The sequence below is a fragment of the Buteo buteo genome, chromosome 9 (assembly GCF_964188355.1).
Source record: "Buteo buteo chromosome 9, bButBut1.hap1.1, whole genome shotgun sequence".
Classification (NCBI taxonomy): Eukaryota; Metazoa; Chordata; class Aves; order Accipitriformes; family Accipitridae; genus Buteo; species Buteo buteo.
In genome coordinates this window covers 30417972-30438040 of record NC_134179.1, presented here as the reverse complement: position 1 = coordinate 30438040, position 20069 = coordinate 30417972, and the positions used below count along the sequence as shown (strand labels likewise).

Genomic DNA, 20069 nt, shown 5'->3' with positions numbered 1-20069 from the left:
CCCTTCCATTTGTGCTACCTGTAAATAAAAGCATGTGACAAGAATGTTAAGGTTGCAGGCTACCCTCTGCGAGAGCTCAGCTGAGATTTCAAAGGTGCCATCGCTCCAGTGCAATGGAGCATTCAGTCCAAAATATCTTTTGGCTGGTTTGGGACAACAGGGCATCCACCAGGAGGGATGGGCTGCTAGGCAATATGGCTCCTGGCCGGCTAATCAGGGCATTGGTATTCTTGCCCAAGTGGTGTTTCCTCCCATAATGAGAATGAACTGAGATGGGGCAGCGATGGCTCAGGAGGGGCTGCGAGGATAAAAGTCCAGACGCCCTGGGTACAACACAAGTGCTTCACTGTCCTCAGTGCGAGCCAGATCGGGCTCCTACCTGCTGAAATATGGAGGAGGGGAGCAGATGCGGCATGACTGAGCGAGGGGCTCCGCCATGGAAGCCTCCCCCAGGAGCCGTGGCCGGTGGGGCGTGCGCTCTGGTGTCACCTCACGCAATCCCAGCTGTGCACAAGGCTGTGCCCTCCCCGCTCAGTCCCACCTGCCCCTGCCCCTGCCGGTGCTGCGCAAGCCTCGTCGTGGCTTTTTAGCCTCTGAATGAATTTGTGCTATCTATCTGTGGTGTCTAGCAGGTATCACACCATAGCACACTACCCATCCAGCAAAGCACTGTTCTTATAGATGATCTATGTGCCATACGGTATAATCACAATTCATTTAAAGTAATGGGACTTTGCTAGTATGGCCTTGGGTATGCAGGAAAGTGTGGCAAAATAGGTTTAACACGGAGAAGTGGAAGTTCTCTCCAGTTAGCTTTATGATAATGAATGTCAAGACATGCTGTTGGAAGCAAGCTTGTGTCTATATTCATGGTGCGTAGCCGTGTATTGATTTTTATGGCGACGTTGTAGCTGAAATTTTTAGAGAGGCATTCATTTTCTCATTAATATGCAGGTTGGATAGTGGCTAACAATAGTTTAGTTTAAGAAAAAATCTATGTCAGCCATTAAAAAAGCTACAAGACACTGAATGCTAATTTTTCTCCTTTACTTTAGGATTTCCTTTGGTATATTTTCTCTTTTTGGAAGAAACAACAAAAACTTGCATATGAGCAATCTAAATCTCGAGCTGTAAATGTTAAATGATTTTGTTTGGATGCTAGACATCTGACATACTGTACAAGTCTGCTACTTAATTACCCCCTGTGGATTTGCAATCTTGTTGCAGCAAAACCACCCTTCCGTGGGACATTTTTCCTGCCTTTCGCCTTTCCCTTTCATAATTCATTGTTTCAAATTCTCTCCTTATTACCTGACTTAAGACATCAAGGCTGGACAATATGAAGCATGTGCCCCGAAGCAAGGACATAATTTTATCTCCAACTTATTCTCCCTTGGTATTTAGACTATCCATATTAAAGTACTATTAGTTAAAATAATAATACTAATTTGCATCCCTAGCTTTACTGTTCCATTGTATTTTCTGTATGTCTACCCTCATAAGGTTTTCACTTGGAGGCTACGTTTGTGCAATGAACACATCAAGGATATTGGTGATACTGAATAATTCAAAGTAAATGTACACAACAGATTTAAATAGAGCACAATTCTGAAATCGAAACCCTTCAAAGTGAGTGTTGCCTAACTAAAGGATCTTCCAGAAATAAAAATTATTATTAATGACACCAAAATTTTATACATCACTCTTCATCTGTACCTGTCTATACTGACAGAGGAGGCCTGGATCACTATCTTAAAGCACAGGGAGAGGTCATGGAACAGAAATGTGAAACTACTCTCTAAACATGACACTAAGTGCCAGTCACTAGCATACACTCCAGCCCTCTGCTCCCCAAGACGTTTGGCCTCCCAAGGAAGAACATGAAGTTAAAAACAGAAGACAAACATCACTCTTACCACAGGTTTGTTGCCAGAAAACTGCGGCAAAGGGCACTGAGTGGCGTTCTCCCATTCCCAGTAGTGATCTTTACAGTAAGTGACATTGTGAAGCAGCAGACTCTGAGACGTCTGACCTCGGACAAGCTGACTTAAAACAAAAATGTTCATCAGTGATATGCCTCTTTGCAAGGTTTCTGTGCGTCTGTAGGTTTTGCCCTAGTAATCGAATGCAGATCAGGAGATAACTGAAAGTTCAAGAACTGGCCATTTCAACCCTGTTCTGCTCTCTTGTTCAGATTACCTTTTGTTAGCTTTGCCATGACTTTTTGACCAAATGCAAGAAGTGTGTTATAGTATTGGTGTACATCAATGCAGCTGAAGTGTAGAGAGTCCTTGCATAGAAAATTTACATTTTGCTGTTTGTGGCAAAATTAGAATGATTTCCAAGTTCTTTGGAGCAGGCACTTTGACCTCCTCTGTATAAGAGCATCTGCTATTCTTCAGAAAAATAATAAAATTTAATAGTGACAGACTTTCTCTTTCCTTTGCTGCTTTCTGAATGCATTTTTGAAAGCTGCAGATAAAGTTGGAGGACCATAATTAGATGTATACTCTCTAAACATATTAAAGTCTAGCTTCTTTACTTCTGAGAATGTTAATGATGTGAATTTTCCCAAACATATCAATCCTGACTGTTCAGTTTAAATGGGTTTCAGCTGGTGTGGATTTTTGGTAGAGAAGGAAGACTTTTATGGGGAAACCCTGTTTCATATTGTTTCTCTGAATTTTCTCTTCCATACTTACTTTGGCTCTACAATGTTAGCCTGTCCTGCCCACTAGTCTAACAAGAGACAAGGAGATAAGAAGTGCTGCCTTCTTTTACGTGGCAATGTCATCGGCTGCCACCAGTTCAGACAGAAAGACAGAAAAGGAGGTAGGCTTGAGTGAGTTTTGTTCAGTCATCTGGGAAGGAGGAAGAGGTGGGAATTGGATGAAAGCTTGGGTTTTGACTCCTTTTCATAAATGGGGTGGTGGTAGGGATGTGCTGGGGCAGCAGGGAGCTGCTCTGTTGCAGCACGCTCCGAGCCTGGAGCAAGCAGCATGCTCACTGAATGCTATCAATAGGGCTGTTAAATAAGTATCCCCTTTTTGGGGAAGTCTCTTGCTGAGGAACGTCGATCAGCTGGCTAGGCAGAGGGATGTTACAAAGCTGAAGGTTTAAAGGGTTCATTATAGTTGTTTGAAATTGCATTCTAAAAGATTTGCCAGTGAGAGGGGAGGGGGCCATTTTAATCAGGCCAGGATACAATGTATAGCATTTGTTTGCAGCTGTGCCTCTGAAACTTGGGACTAATTAATTGGGCCAATTTCAGGAACACTCAAAGCCAGACTGAATGTGGCAGCTCTCAAATCACAAGGAAAGAGGTGAGAAAAGTAACACGCCAGAAAACATTGCACTGGCCTGCTCCCTGCCCCGTGGTGACGCCACATACCTCCAGAGAACAGGCACACACACACTGCTGTGGGCTGGGAAGTTCCTCTGTGTCAAAGAGTAGTGGTCTATACGTACTTTAGTGGTGGCCAATACCATCTGAATGTTTTACGAAACAGACATAAAAAGTGTATTATGATAACACCAAGTGACTCTGTCCTTAGGTCTAGAAAAGCTTACCTACAGCTTGCGGCCATGTGTACGCTAGACAGTCAGCAGGAAAAGATCTATGGAGCGAAGCAGTCTTTGTTGAGGGCCTTGCAATGAACACCTTTGAGGGCTACCTAAGGCTTAGGACTAGGTCTGTTTTGGTCCTGTGAATGGATCACTTGTTAGTGCTTGGCACACAGAGATGCGTTCCTGTCAGTGTAGTTTCATCCCAAACCACTCTGTGTTATGCAGTCCAGGGACTGCGCCATGGTATCAGTTAAACCTAGGAGGTGAGGAGGACCGTGAGATTTGCCTCAAAACTGCACTCCCTACCTGAATTAAAATGTCAATACAGATGCACCACTGTAGATTCATATTAATAGTATCACAAAGAAATGAGAAAAGGAAATGGGGGGAAAGCACAAAAGGGAGAAGAAGCAGAAGATGTCAATGAAGCTGGAAATGGAAGATGGAAATGTTTCAGCACTAGGCACCTTCCTACTCTAACTCTGCATCGACAGGGGATTTATCAGTCCCTGAGCTTCTCATGGAGGCTCCCCTGAACCTGCTGTCCTTCGGTGTAAGAACCAGAGCCCTGTACCAAGAGGATGGGCCTTCCTCTTGTGCTGAGGAACAAGGAGACAGTCAGTGACCTGGCAGTCATCCCTCTCCATAAAAGCCAGGACTAGTCATAAACTTGAGTTGTTTGTTACTGCAGTCATTTAAGCCTGGTTCGTAATATAGTGCCTACTGCTACTGCGCAGTTTCTTTCTACGGTGAGGAAATTTGGGGTTCTTTTCCCCACAGACAAAGAACATCAAAACCACTTTACATTTATGGATGCAGAGGAGAATGGGCACAGGGACATCCACCATAGGGTAGCTGACATGCTGAAAGCTTGTCAAGCTTGTACAAGCTCTCTCACAAAATGCCTAACAAGACCTATGAGCAGAAGGTCTATCCCCTATTAATTTGAACCCACAAAGGTTTGATTCCTAATCTGTAATGCCCCAAGTTCCCAGGGATGAAAATTCATTCAGATTGATGCATTGATAAGGTGCAGTTTGTCAGATGGTAGAAGAGTGGTTAAAAGAACTAAACCACACTTTTAGTCCACAGAAAAGTGGTGTGTTTTAATTCCAAAATGCTTTCATTTTGCAATCTGTCTCCAAGCAAAGATCCCAGCAGTTTGTTAATAGAAAAGCAAAGGATTATAGATTGGAATCATGTTTCATCTCAAACTGTGTACATATACCCCATGTAGTTTATGCAGACACTTACCCCATACCATGGATTATTAAACCAATGAAGAAAACCACAAAGAGGTGATGGGTATACCAGAACACCTCATAGCATGACCTTCTGATGAGCTCAGTGGATGAAGTCATGATCAGAATTAAAGCCACAGTTATCACAACTCCAGTTATTCCAGCTATGGTGGTTAGTACCTCTCCTGTTGTGTTCTAGAATAAGAATACATTATTAGTATTAGTAGTTATTTTTGTTATAATTGTTATTTTTATTACTACTTCTGTTACTGTTACTATTGTTACTGTTGCTGCTATTACATACAAAGCCAAAATCTAAGAAATATTTTCAGCATAGGAACAAAACCAGAACAAGACATGGATGTAAGGCAAACCTCCATTTTACCACAGAAGAGCATGGAAAAACATTCCTCTGCTCTATTTCCACTCAGGCTTATCCCAGACAGATGTGTAAATGCTTGCTGCCACTTACTTATTTCAGGAATTGAAAGGAGGAAATTAGACAGTCTCATTAGTACTTTTATCTATTTTGCTTATGAAAAAGTGTCTCAGAAAAAAAGGAAAATTATTAGAGAAATGAGACGATTAAACCTAGAGATGTAATAAGCAAAACAGCACTAGAAACCAGCTTATTCATTTGAGGGTGATGAAGTGAGGTGCTAAGACACCTGCAACCATAATGGTGTGGGGCTCTTTTGTACTTATTTTACTTCAAAGTTTGTGGGTTTTTAGCAGCCCTGAAATGGTGTATAATAATGGCATGCTCTCATTTACCCAAACAGCGTATCTCATTTACCTGTTCCTTACATTTAGCTGGAGGTACATTGGAAAATACTTGAGTTTATTTTTTAAAAGACATATTTATATTTACATTTTTATGCTCGTCAGTGATGAAACATTAATATGCTGGGCTAGAACGTGTTCTTTCTTGTTCATGACTCACAGACATCAGCACAGGTCTGTTACATCTGTCTAAACCCACCAAAATAAACTGAAGTGAGAATGAAGATTTATTTTGAACACAACAGTCAGATGCTGATGTCAGTTGTAAAGTGCAAATCATGAAGAACAGCAGTAAAAATCTCACACGCAAGATGAGGCTCAAGCTAAATATGCCAGCAGAGTGTAAATAAAGTCCCCATTTGGCCTGCAAAGCATATATATCTGTTTTCCTGGTGCTGATGCACAGGAATGAAGGAGCTCATCATGCCTTCTGGATCCTGAGTTGGTTCTACAGCTTAATACACTAGGAGAAAAAAAACCTATATTGTACTCATTTGATATGGAAATCCTAGAGGTGATAAAATTCCACAATGCCATTTTTACAGTCACTTTTTACAGTAAAATCATTCTTTCAAATGTTCACACTTGACAGCACACAGTACATTTTCAGATTGGTGCCTGTGAAGAGTGTGTTCAGATCCTATTACATATTAACAGGATTGATCTAGGTGATATTTTGAACATTTCCACTACAGCCGCTAGTTTGAATGTTGAGATGAAACAAGGAAAAATGTCAAAGACACTTAGTACATTGCTACTACAGGGGTAGGATGAAACTGAAAAGAAAGCCTGAATTGTCGCTCTCAGAACTTTCTTCTCTGAAGTTAGAAGCAATCTTTTATTTGTTTTCCTTCATAATTTATTAATTCTGAGTGTAGCTACTGAGACACAAGTGGGCGATAAAAGAAATACAAATATTAGAGGCTAGAGTAAAATCTAGGCTATAAATTAGAAGGTAATTTTGGGGCATATTACTGTAAGAAATCTGGGAAAGGATCTCAAAAAAATGTTAGTCTTCCTCCTCAAGGGTATTTAGGATTTTAATGCTAATTAGAGGCCTACCTCACAATTATATCACCATGGGAAGCCTCAGTGGAGAAAAAAACATGCCTACTGAAAGATAGTAGGTTCCTGTCCAGAGCTGTGAGCTTTCTTTGGTTCCTGGGGAACACTTCATGTGCATGTGGTGAGAGTGGGCACTGGAGGTACCGAAAGACTGTGCAGCTGAGTCCTTGGCTCACTGTCCTATTCTGATAAACCTGACTACGTTGTCAACACTAACATGAAGACTTTTTTACTCATACCATTGAGACCATTAATTTGGTTGATTTTCCTCAAACTTGAGAATTGTTTACTTGTTTGTTTTGAAAGATGCAAAAATCACACTAAGCTGGAAAGGAACTGAGAAAAAACAGGACAAAATGCCTTGTAACTGAAAAGTATTATCAAATTCTACTGACTGTTGTCCAGCCATTGTCTCACTTTGTTTCTTGTTTCAGTGGAGCACACCACTGATCGAAAGAGCCCCACTCCCTGGTGTTCAAAGAGACTTTATTTCATGCTGGCTATGTGGGAATTTTCTAAAGAGCAGAAACAGTATCTATGGGAGTCTCACCAGGGCCATTTCAACCCTGGAGTATGTAACAGTATAAAACACTATACACAAGCGAATATATAACATAAATGTGATGTATAGTATAATGGAATAGGGAAAAAAAGCTGATTAACTTTTGCATGTTTTACATGCCCACCTTGCGGAAAGGGTCTGTTTTTCTTTATGTTATGAGTATTATAAGGAAGAGCTTATAATGCTGTTGTGAGATAGCCAAGGAAGTGGACAGGAGGCACAGTCACTTTTTTTCCCCAAAGCAAGCAGAACCATTTATTTGCAGGGCTGAGGTGCCCATAATCCAGCTTGGCTCTGAAGATCACACAGTGGCACTAGCTTCCCCGTGCACTGCTTCCTATATGCAGCAAACCTCCACGTGGTTTTGCACGTGCTTTTCCCTGGGCAGCCACATTCGACATGTAACAAGGCAGAATCAACCCCCAGATTCGGAAGATACTGCATAACCATGGGGAGAGACAAATAGCAGCTGTGAAAGAAATACTGTTAAGGGTTTATTGCTGTTTTTCTTTTCTTTCTGGAAGGAAGTTGTGTTTGTTCCATGTACTGATAGTTTAGTTTAGTTTTTTTAAAATTCTTTGCAGGTTCATTTCATTGTCTACTATTCACAATGATCCTCATCCTGCCCCCGCCCCAGCTGTCTCCTGACAAACTAATTAAAATACTGCAGGCATTTCTTTGAGCTTAGTAACCTGAAAATTGCAGCTCTGAGTAAGTGTTTTCAGCTGAAATTGAGGTTAACCTTTGGCAGCACCTTCTCGCTCTGGTTAAAAGGCTTTGAAATACAGTTTTACCGACAATGGAATCCACAGAGGAAAACTTTTTAGATGAGGAAAACCAAAAAGTGACAGCTTACCGTTTCATAGGTCCTGATTGGGTTCAAGTAGCTTTCATTTGGGCTCTTGCCAAGGCCAGAAAGTTTATTCCGTAACTCCCCGGCTTCCTTTGACTGGCTGGTATGATACCGCTCGATGTTGATCAAGTGGGCAACAATGTGGATGGCTGCATGAGAGAAAGAGTGGTGTGAAATTACAGGCACACTTGTATGTGTCCACAGTGCCAGAAGGACCTTCATTAAGCACACTACGAACTATTTGAAAAGCTGGGGCATAAACTGAGAGCTTTGCATGGGTTAAGCTGACAATGAAAGGAAAATTTTATCAAATATGTGTCTAATATGAAGCAACTCCTTCACATTGGAGAGGAGAAGAACAGCTCCAGGGCCACCTCCCATGTTTACAGTCAAGTGCCCTGCAGTCTTCAGTGTCATCAAAGGAGGACCTCTTGAGAGATGATATAAAGGTGTTTGCCTCTGATTTTAATTGTTCAAAATGAGGGAAATTGATTAAAATCCCTATTTTTTTATTAATATACTAGGATGTGCCATGGTCTAATATTGCTATGCAGGACACTAACTGGTCCGTTTTAGGCACAGACCAGTTTGCAACTTGCACCAGGGATATTTAAGAGATGAATCCAGAATCTGGCCCCTATTAACAAGTATGCAGATGAAGCCTGGGGAAGCCACAGGAATGATGATTTTAAGGGAGAAGTCTGGATCACAGTGTTAGATCTGGTTTGCCCTGAGCATCATATATCACCCCTACTTCTGGCAGTTTCCCAAAAGGTATATGAAATGGTCAGTTTAGAAAAAAACCTTAGAGTGAAGTAAGAACTTCCCTGTAATTCTGTTCCTGAGTGGAAAGATGTTAATTTCAAAAGAAGGAAAAACAAAGGACTTTTTGTTTTATTATTGGCTAACATAGATAAAGTCGTAATCATGTTAGGTGCAGTTTCAGTTTTCAATATGAGAGATTCTCAAATCCATTACAGGAAAGTCGTAATTAACGCAAAATATTAAACGCCAAAGGATGAAAAAATGACAATGAAAAACAATTATATGTTTACAGTAGAGCTATTAGGATATGCTATTTCTAGCTTTTATAATTAGCTTTCTGTTATCATCTCTCCTTCAGTGTTTATCTGTTCTTGTCCCTGACTATTTAAAAAACCATTCTAAAAGGCGGTATTTTTAGTAAACCAAATATGATCTGCCTTCCTCAATAATATTCTCTCAAAAGATTCTTTTTTCCTTTTTCTTTTTCTTTTTTATTTTTTCCTTTTTCTTTTTTCTCTTTTCATGTTTTTTGCCTTTATTCTTCTCTTTCCTCTCTTCTTTATTCTCTCTTCTTCCTTCTTTCTTCTTTCCTCTTTTTTCTTTTTAAAATTGTAACTATTCGCACAAAAGTAATGTCTTATTCTGCTAGTAACTGTGTAATCATAGATGAAACACAGGATTAAAAGCATAAGGACTTTGGTATTGCTAAGTCTTTTAGGTGGCTATCCACTTGGTGAGTTCCGTCACTCTGCATGCTGGAGTCCAGCTCCTTTGCAGCACCTGGGGAGAGCTGTGGGCATGGGAATAGGAGTTAAGGTAGGATGCTGGCCATGGAAGTGCTTAAAACAGTCAGTGCAAAAAGGCAGAAGATTGCAGTCTTCTCCCCCAACAGTAGGTTAGCCCATGTGTCCAGGCTGGAGAGAGATAATTTTCACTCTGTTCTCCTGAGGTGATCCTTCTAGAGCAGTAGATGTGCTGTGGTTGGTTGACTGTCAGGTTGCACTTCATTCAGAACATAATATTAGCTTAGGGACTCCCTCCTGCCACTCCCTAACACCTGCTTCACCTCATTGCCCCATGCTTATATACTCACTGGGAGATGAAAGACCTATTTTAAAATCCTTGTTACAGTAAATTTAAAGTAGGGCTTTAAACCAAATCACATGTCCTAGTCACGGGGCTGACTGGTTATTCTCTTGTGAGCTGTCTCCTGATGAAGCCCTTAATAAAAATAATCAAATATTTTTTGACACAGGCATCCCAAGTGAATATCCTGAGCACCCAAACTGCAAAATCAAGCTCCCATTTTTTCTGAATCTTTGGCCCAGTGAATAATAAATTATTTATACAAGCTGGAATAGCTTCAGCAGAATGGAGACTGAATCCAAATGGGTATGAACTGCACAGAGATAAAATAAGCCTGGAAATTAGAAGACAGATTCAAGCCATCAAAGGAATGAGACTCTAAAATAACCCTTCAATAAACAGGATAATGGGATCAAGCAATCCAAGCAGCTTTCAGCTGAAGGTTGGTCATTTTATGAAATAACGTATATGACGTGACCGTGAGCATTAGAGGGTATTGGACTCAGTGAGCCGGCATGTCCCACGTACATTGTTATGGATTAGGTGCTGCATGTGAAACAACCTGGCCAGCATCAGGCAGGAGACGCTGCCCGGAGCCTGCACGTGCGAGGGTGCTCCCAGCACCTCGGCAGCGCCAGGACGCTGGAATGAAGGTTGCACAAGACCGTACGCAGCGTGTGAGATGTGCGGATTCAGACTGTCAAAACCCAAAAGCCTGAGAGGCTTTGAGCTGCAGGGTTTAGGTGGCAGCTGTGTGGGGGCTGTGGCAATCTGTTCCCCAGCGTACAACTGATGTATAAGCAGTATATAAACACTGTTTATATATTTAAGTGTAACAGCACTTTTAAGTGCTGAGTGGGAAGGGGGCGGTGGGGAGCTGTTCCTACAAGGGGCTCCTTTCAGAACAGATGTTTTGGCCTGGTAAGGATGTTATCAGATCCAGCTGGAAGGGAACCAAGTCATTGCTTGATGAGGACCTGATTTCTCTGACATCTGAAAGAGCTCACTTGGAGGACGGGAGTGTGGGGTAACAGACCCCTGTCTGCGGTAGATTGTGGAGTTACGTGCTGCATGTAGTCCGGTACCAGCCTAATGGAAAGAGGAGAGAAAACTTTCAAAGGACGGAAAGCCCTGACAATGAATCTCTTGAGTGGATGTCTACTGAGCAGTTATATCTTGGCATCTGCTAGTGATTACTGGTGCAATCAGTAATGGTACTTAGGCCTCTTGTCCTCTATACCTGCAGGATGTTCTTTGTAACTCTGATACGATGTAATAGTCACCATAGCTTTGGGACCAGGTGAGTTTCATACAGTTGTGATCTATAGCATTGTTTTACCAAGGGTTCCCTGCAGCACATACACTGCAGGTTTTGGACTATCCTTGCTCACTTAAAATAGCAACATTGACTAGAGGTGGTGGTTCCAATCTGTGTTCAGCGCATAACACACTTTCTCTCTTTCACCTTCAAAAGACGTAGATTTTTTAAAAAGTAATACTGCAGATTGTGAAATCTTCATGTGAAATGATGACATTTCTGTTGTTTAGAAGGCTACAAAATCTCGCACTTTCCTCAAAGTGCAGGACTGTACATGATTTGTACAAATTCCAGTCATGTCAGCAGTGACAGGAAACCTAATGCTATCTGGTATATGTCAAGTGTTGAGAACGAAATGAGGTGGTAGTTTCTTCCAGAGGTCCACATTTGCTAACAAAGTATTTGCAATCTCGAACAGAAAAAAACTGTGGTTTGAGTAGACATAGCTTCCCGAAAAGGTCTCAAGCCTAAGGTTTACTGAAGGGTAATCATGTTGCAACTTTTCCCTGGAAAAGAGATCCGCTTTCTGCAACTTAGCCTAGTAAGATTTTTTTGCAGGCTATTAAAGGACACCATTTTGTCCACCTGCATATTGTTCTGCCTTACTGTGTTACTGACAATGGAAACATCATCTTACCCTCTTCTTTGGGATTTACCACATCTTCCCTTTTGGGTGACATTCCCTCCAGCTTTCATCTAACAGGTAGAGCATATTACAAGTGTAGAAGACTCCCAGAACCAACAGGAGAGGTCTTTTCTGCAAGCTAGTCTGTGGTAGTTGTTAATGTACAGAATATAATGATACACTGGAAAATATTAACATTCAAACTAATGATGTACTGAATATGTTGGTTTACCTGAGTCTCCCATGATCTTAAATATTGCCTAGAGTGTTATTAGATTAATACTTCTGATGATTTTTTGTGTGCTGCTAGGAAAAAATGATGCAATCTGAAAGTGAATTATAACTGGATGGTAAGAGTAATGCAAAGTTCTAATTCCATTTTCAGTGTGGTTCATTTAATGTAAAATAGTTGTAGCAGACTAAAAAGTCTGGCTCTAGATACATTGCCATTAGCTAAAATATTTTACATCCCTAAAGTGCATTTTCTGAAAGTCCTTTGCATCTGCAGTGTATAGAATTTACTAAGCAATTCCAAAATTAATATGCAGATTTCTGAAATTTGACCTTACAACAGTTGGGTTTTTTTTCCCTGCACCACTTATCTAAGTTAACCATGAGGGCAAAGTTTAAGGTACTACATGTCAGGATTTTCACTTCAATTTTTTCCTCATTCTGCATCACCAAATATAAAGTATGGAATAAATCATGCAATCCTTTAAACAAAGTTCTTTTTTATAACTGTGCATGAAGACTGAACAATTTTGACTGTTGTTTTTAACAACATCTGGAACCTCTGAAGCACTTAACATACATTAATTTGTATTTGACCCTGAGATGTTCTATCTAGTCCACCTCTGAGATCAAATAAAAGGTTTTATTGGAAGGAGGGAGGGAGGAAAAGGGTTGCTATTAGAGCATGGTGTTTACTGTACATATTCTTAAATACAAAGATATGTAATTAAATTATCTTGAAAGTCTGGTCAATTTAGCTAGTCTTATTCAGCCAATTGTGCCTTCAGTGAAGCATGCACAACTCTCATTGAACTAAACTGAAATTGCATGTGTTTATCTGAGGACAAGATTTCACTTTCTCTTTTTCTGCGTGCCTGTACAGGATAATAATCAAATTGGAGCTTGCTGCTAGCAGTTAAATGTTTTGGTTAACCAACCCATCATGATAAAATCAAAGGGTCAAATCCTGGCCTTTCTGCCTGCAGTGAAGAGAACGGCTTTGCAAGCAGCTAACCCAGGCATGTAGAATTCTGTCCCTGACCAAGCCTGGATTCTTTTGCCACCCACTGCTTTGTGCCTTTTCTAGTTACACAGAACCCTTAATTCAGCTTCATGCTGTCTCTGTGGACTAAAAAAGTGCAGGTTATGTAAAAATTGCACCAATAGTGACCACGCACATACTTGCATTGGATTTTTTTTCTTTAAGAATGGTTATGGACATCAAAGAAGAACATGACTTTGACCATTTTTTGTCTTAGCTGGAAGCTTATAATCTTTAATTTAATGTAGTTTTCTTCCTAGTACTTGCACTAAGTCTGGATTTAAACAATCTGACTGAAAAAAAAATATGCAGTTTAATGGAAATTTGATTTTCTGTAATTTCTGGAAGTACAACACTGAGATATCAGCTAAACCTCTTTTGAAGATAAGCATCTGCTTCCCTGAAAACTTCACTGCTTACACAAAAATGTTACTCAGATCACCAAAGCCCTTCACATAGCCACCACTACCAAAATGTGGTTGAAAATGGAAAGGTTTGCTAGTATTTTTAGCTATAGATTTTTCAGTGCTCGTCAGAAACCAAACACACCTGGCATCACTATACTTCTCTCTGCATTCTGCATGTTTTTAAATAAAATCTCACTGCTGGAATTTTTAAGGAGCAGGAACCACCATTCCAAACAGCCTAACTACAAAGAACCTCACTGTCCTTCCCCTACTTTCCCTTAATTGCTTAAGCTTTATTCATATCAAAATTCAGAGACTGTTGGCACAATGTATCTATATAACCTTTCTGCAAACATCAAAACAACACAAGAAGCAGCCTGTTTTTCAAGATACGCACCGTATGCCAAAGTAAAAAAACCCCACATATCCCCCCCAACAGTCCCCACTTCAGAAAATGTATGAATGTACTTTCTTGTGAGGGTACAAACAATACAGTAAGAGAGAGAAGTTGTACAAAATGTTATTTACTATCTCTTGTAGGTATCTTTAGGTTTCAGACAACTGCCTCTCAACTGAAAAGTCTCTTTTGCATTAGAAAGCATAGGAAGATTTGCACTGATCAAACTGTGAGTGCATGAAACTATGATTTTATTCTAGCAGAGTTACGGGTCTATAAGGAAGATTTATTAGTGGGTGAATAACTCCCAGACAGCTCTTATCACAGACAGGCATGCAGAATGCAGGAAGCCAAACTAAGCAGAATTCCCTTTACTGAATTTTCAATGATGCCCTTGATTATAGATAGCATTGTTTACTCTCTCTCTTTCCTCCAACTTCCCTCTTCTACTAGTCTCTAATTATATCCCTTTATGACCTGACCAATTAAAGCCTGCTCTTGAATTTGTATTAGAGCTGATGAAAAATTAAAGGTACCGATGTACTTTTTCCAAGGCCACGTGCACCTCAGCTGAGCTGGCTGCCTGTTAGAAGCCAGACAATACTAATGTTGCACTGACTATTTTTAGCACACTATTAAATAAATATGCTGGAATAACACCACCTGGCAAGCTGAGATGAATACATGTTACTTTAATAATAAAGGAGTCTACAATTTTATATTGTGAGGCTAAGCTTACTGATCTGATCTGCAAATTGGTTTAACTTCTTGCTGCCACATTTAGGCTATTGATCATACAGGGGAGAACATTCATTTAACTAAGAATTACTAAATTGCAATAGACTAATAGGAGTTGACTATGCTTTTGTGTAACAAAAGGCAATATAGGTAGTACTTGGATAAATAATGTGTCAGTTGAGAGGAAAATGGCATCTATTTACACATCATTTTAACACTGTTAGATTTTATAAAAAGAGACTCAATATAGTTGTGGGTACCTCTCTGAAACGTTGCTTTTCTGTCACACTATGTGCTGTAGATTGTATTTTTTTTATTAATTTGAAATTTAATTTCAGGCAGCTGAGTTTCTGGCCATTCTTTACCCAAGTCTGACTATACAGTGATGTAGTGTTTTCCGAAATATGATAGTTGTTTCTCACTTGTCTGTTAGGGAAGCATGAGTTCATAAGTTGTCATGTTTTGTTCGTTAGACTTCCCTGTATTTTGTTTTCTTCCTCAAATACCGATACCTCATCAACTATTTGTTTGTTTTATATTCTGGAAAAAACCCCAAACAACTCAAATAACAACCCAACAACAAACGCTCATTTTCTCCCTAGAGAGTGACAGATTTAAATAATGGTGCTTTTTTGTTATTTCACATCAGCTCCTGTATCTTTTTCCTTGGAATTACTGAAGCCATAAAGTAAACACTTTTCTGATAGACTTGCACTTCCCAAACTGTCCACCTTAATGCACTAGCAAACATCTTTATATTAATGTAAAAACCAAAAACATAAAGGTTTGACTATGCAGTTTTGCTTTCTTTTTGGAGCATGACAAATTATACACCAAGTAGAAGTTGGTTAATTTACATTCCTGGGTTGATTTGTTAATTAAAGAAGCAATGTTGCGTTCTGTAGGAATCTGCTTTATGCTGAAACTGAACTCTGATAAATGAATGGACATGACAGTAAAGTAAATCACCATAATATACTATAAGATGCACATTCTCATCCCCCAGCCTTCTCCTCTGAATTCTGTAGCGCTACATACAAAGGACAAATTTTAGCTATTGATTCCTGATGGCAATCCTGACTTCATGTTCTTGTCTCACTGCATGGGGATATTAACAGCCTATAGACACAAAAGCAGCTCCCTCATGTAGACTGAAAAAAGTATTGTGATCAGGATCCACCCAGACAGCCTGGGGGTAGAACTGTTACCCTGCAATGTCTTATGCTTCCAAATAAACTTAATTAACTCCAGTGCCTCCTTCACATTTTCTAAGAGAACTGTTTGCCCCAGATACCTCTCCATCTCTATGTGCTTATGTCCTTCCTCATACTGCCATTTGTTCTTTGTGCATTCCTCTTGCCCACACTATCTCCTGTTGCCCTCATGTCCTCTGAATACCCATAAGCTTCAGTATTCTTCAGGTCCTTTAATGACTTGGAGAACAGGAAGGTGCCATGTCGTCTTGCCAGCCAGGCAAACGAACACCTATACCTCAGTAAGTCACTAGGATCAGCAGAACAGATGATAACTTTTGAGGTCCAGATGCAGTTTTTTCCCTTAAGGGGGCCATTAGTTCCCTGTACTTATCACCTATTTTAAAAAAAAATATTTAGGAATTTAAAGGTTTTGAGACAGCTGCTTGTCTCAAATTCAGATTAAATTTATTACCTGGTTGAAAAAATTATTGAAGAAGATGTAGTGGTGGACAGATGAGCGGTGTGACTCATAAGCACCATTTCCTTAGGAAAACAGACTGTAATGCTATGTCACCTCCCCAAACAGCCACTCTCAGAGTTTTAATTAAAGTTATTTACACTAAATATTAAGAGCACACAAGTTGCTTACATTAACTAAATGGCAACTAGTAATTACCATCCAGGTTGAAAGTTATTGACTTAACAGTCAAACTTTTCTCAAGCAAAAATGGTTACAAATGGTTAATCAGATGGAACTCCTACACCTATTTAAAGCTGCAGTCACCAAATGATTGCACTAAAGTAGCACATCAGAGCTGATGGGGATTACAGCATTAGGCAGAATCACTGTGAAATTCAAAACATTTCAAAGGCAAAGAAGAAGGAAAAAAAAAAAGCTTACTTGCATTTACAGCTATTCCATAGGCAACCATCTTGTGAAATGCGATGTTTTTGTCAAGCTGTCTCCTCAGTGCTCCTCCACAGCACTTGGTGAAAAAGCAGACCTTGTTTTACATCATTTCTATTACTATTTACAGCTCACATTTTGGAGAGGAGAATAGAGGAGTTCAGTACATTTAAAAATGGAATATTGAAGGAATTCAGTGGAAGTTTGGGGTTAACCTTGACTTTGGGGCTCAGGTAACTGCTTTAGCACAGGATGTCTTAAGCTATTCAGCCTATAGAGGGGCTCAAAAACAGGTTTGGTAAAACTGTGCTACATTTAGCTGTGATTTGTGAGTGGTTTATTGCGGCTGGTGATTAACTAATTTGCTGGTATAAGGACACCAGGCTGGGCCACCACTGCTTTGCAAACTTAGGTTTAACTGCATGAACACAGCCGAATTGCTGGCAAAGCCAGCTTGGAATGAAAACATTTTCGCTGCTTTCATGAAATGCACACCCCAGGAGGGTGAGGCTGTCTAGACCTCAGGTGGCTGCACGCTTATGTGTTACTGAGCCGTCTTCCCATTATTGGAAGTGCTTGATGGTGGTGTGCTCATGGCCAGCTGGGTGCCTCTGCACAGAGCCAGCCTGGGGCCGGGGCGGGCGGCAATCAGCCAAAACTAACACACTCCGCTGGAACCTAGACAGCCCTTGCGGACCTCATTCAGTCTCCGAACGGTGTTGTGGGTGTCTGGATTGCTCGCTTGACCTGGCACAGTGCCATGCCAAAGATCCTGGCATTTATCCATGTTGTTTCCCAGCTAATAAATCTTCCAAATATCTGAAGCACTGTGGGGTGCAATGCCAAGACACAGCACCTCCTCGGAGAGACACTGGATCCAGCCTTGTGCTGACCATGCTGGAGCCAGTCAAGTTGCTCTGTACCATGCTCCTCAAGAGGAGAATATTGTCTAGAAGAGCAAGATGATACTGATTATCTGTGAGAAGTGTTCCAGTTCTCTGAGTTCTTACTCAGCATCTAAGTGGGGATGAATATATTTTATGTTAATTCACAAACCCATTCAGAAGTCCAACAAGGCTTTTTTTTCTTAAATGCTCATCTCCTAGACTCAAACAATTATCAGGTTTGATTCCAAGCCTAAAGACTGCTTGAAGTGTAACTCTAACTCTCAAGAAAAAAAAAAGGCAGATCTGAAATAAGAACCAGCTTACAATAAAATAAATCAATATCACGATTTCTAAATTCCTGTTGTTCTTGGAGGCATGAAGTGATCAGTGATTTTTTACCCAAACATGTGGTATTGGAATTGCTCTGACTGTAAAAATTCACTGCAAGTTGAAGCTATAGCTAGCAGAGCTAAAGCCTGAAGTACTTCCTATGTGTGATGCTGAGGTTAATGTAAATGCCTCTGAGCACATGACCACTCCATTACAAAAACACGTGTTTACAAGAAAGGAAGACCTGAATGGTGGCCACTCAGGCAGAAGGGTTTAGACATGTTCCTTATTATCCTTATGACACTTTTATCTATCTGTACATTTTCTCTCTCCAATTTTCACTTTGCAACTACACAGGATATACATGATGGATACGTATAGTCTCCATTTGGCCAAGTTGCATTATTACATCCTTTTTTTGTAGCGCCTCACTTTTCACTTCATGACACCATGCTATGCAGTGGCTGCCAAAATCAGCACTGCATTTAGAGCACTGTGTTAAACAAGCCATTTGTTTCTCTTCAGTCACGAATACTGACAATTTAAATGGTAATAACTAGGCAATAGTGTACAGATTTCTCTATCAAAAATTTAAAATCCTTGGAAAATGTTTGATATGGATAACACTGCTAAACTATGGAAATAAAAAAGGGAGGATAATATGGCTATTTGCAAAACGATACTTACAATGCTTGCTCCTCTTAAGAATGAGGTAAGGTTTCTACTGACTGGTAACAGGATTAGCATGCAGTTAAAATTAAGGCACGTTGCAGAAGCTCTTGCCCAAGCCAGGGTTGACTGTACATATAACAGCATAAAGAAATTAAATTACAAGCTTGGTATAGGAAGAGCAAAAGAAAGAAAATACTATATTAACGTAATACTCTTATATGGGAAAATTACTGTTGAAGCATCAAAAACATTATTATGAAGGATGTAAATAAAATCAGACTATGCATATATTCTTCTTGTGGAGCCCTTTAACAATCAAATTCGTACTTACTCCCAGCATAATCCGTGTATAAATGTAAGCATCTTCATCTTCATACCAGTGGAAGGTATCAATAAACAAATAGAAATTCAGTCCCAGCCACACCAGCTACAAAGCAGACAGGCTACAGGTTAGTGACACTAGTTTTTTAATGCATATAAAACTAGTTATGGTTGTAATTTTAAAAGTATCTGAGAGGTGCTTCAAAATCAGTGTGCAATGCAGTTCTTGATCACAGATGATAGAAATCACAAATGCCTGCTAGAATGAGACTATCTTTTAGCAAATGCAGGATTACAGTCCTATTCCCACACCCTCGGTAGATGATATAGATGACATTTACTGTGTGATGGTAAACTTGATCTTAAACACAGGGCTTAGCCTGGCCTCTAAAAAGGCAATAAAAGCCAAATTTAAAGAATTCCAGAAATGGAGGGAGTTAGGGGCTGAGGAAATTCCTTTCTCTGCCCCCCATACTCAATTCACCAAAGTCTCTGAAAAGAATTCAAAATATAATTTCAATTACAATTGCAAACCCCCGTTCCCTTTATCTGAGGACTAAAGTACACGGACTTAAAAATAATTAAAAATAAAACAGTAAGACTTTAAATTGTTTTTAAGACTAGTTATAAAAAGGCTGCTGAATATTTTATAGCAAGTTTTACATTAAGCTTGGGAGTATTACTGTAAGCAAACCATAAAATGTCTTTTAAACAAGCTTAAAATATTTATATATATCCAATTAGATTTTTTTAATGCTAAAAATACTCACTAATAACAGCACTGAGAGTTTTTCATTCAAAATCCAGCATCCCATCTTGAGTGCCTCTCCCTATGCTAGCAGCAGCTGACTCTTGCCTTCCAGTGTAACCTGAGTTCTCCGTCCATTCCTCAGGCTTTTCTACTAACTCCTTTTGTCTTTAGATTTTAATAAGCACCTAGTGGGAGCAGGAGCTCTCTCTAGGAATTTTCTAATTAAGGACTGCCTGACAAGAACAGATCACCCAAGTGACATGGCTTATGACCTGAGTAAATAAAATGCTGGTCATTGTCCAGTCCTCTCTCTCTCCGAAGTTAT

The 20069-nt window shown here is 39.9% G+C and overlaps 1 protein-coding gene across 1 annotated transcript in view; it reads right to left on the bottom strand.

The window, feature by feature from the left end:
- NOX3 (NADPH oxidase 3) overlaps positions 1–19808 on the bottom strand; it is a 39373-nt gene extending 19565 nt beyond the window's left edge. The window contains exons 1-7 of the mRNA XM_075036808.1: positions 19764–19808; positions 19004–19099; positions 18688–18798; positions 16778–16862; positions 8075–8220; positions 4822–5003; positions 1917–2046 (exon numbers count right to left, since the gene is read on the bottom strand). Of these exons, the coding sequence (XP_074892909.1) occupies positions 1917–2046; positions 4822–5003; positions 8075–8220; positions 16778–16862; positions 18688–18798; positions 19004–19099; positions 19764–19808 (795 nt within the window). The remainder of the gene's footprint in view (positions 1–1916; positions 2047–4821; positions 5004–8074; positions 8221–16777; positions 16863–18687; positions 18799–19003; positions 19100–19763) is intronic.
- Positions 19809–20069: the final 261 nt, after the last annotated feature.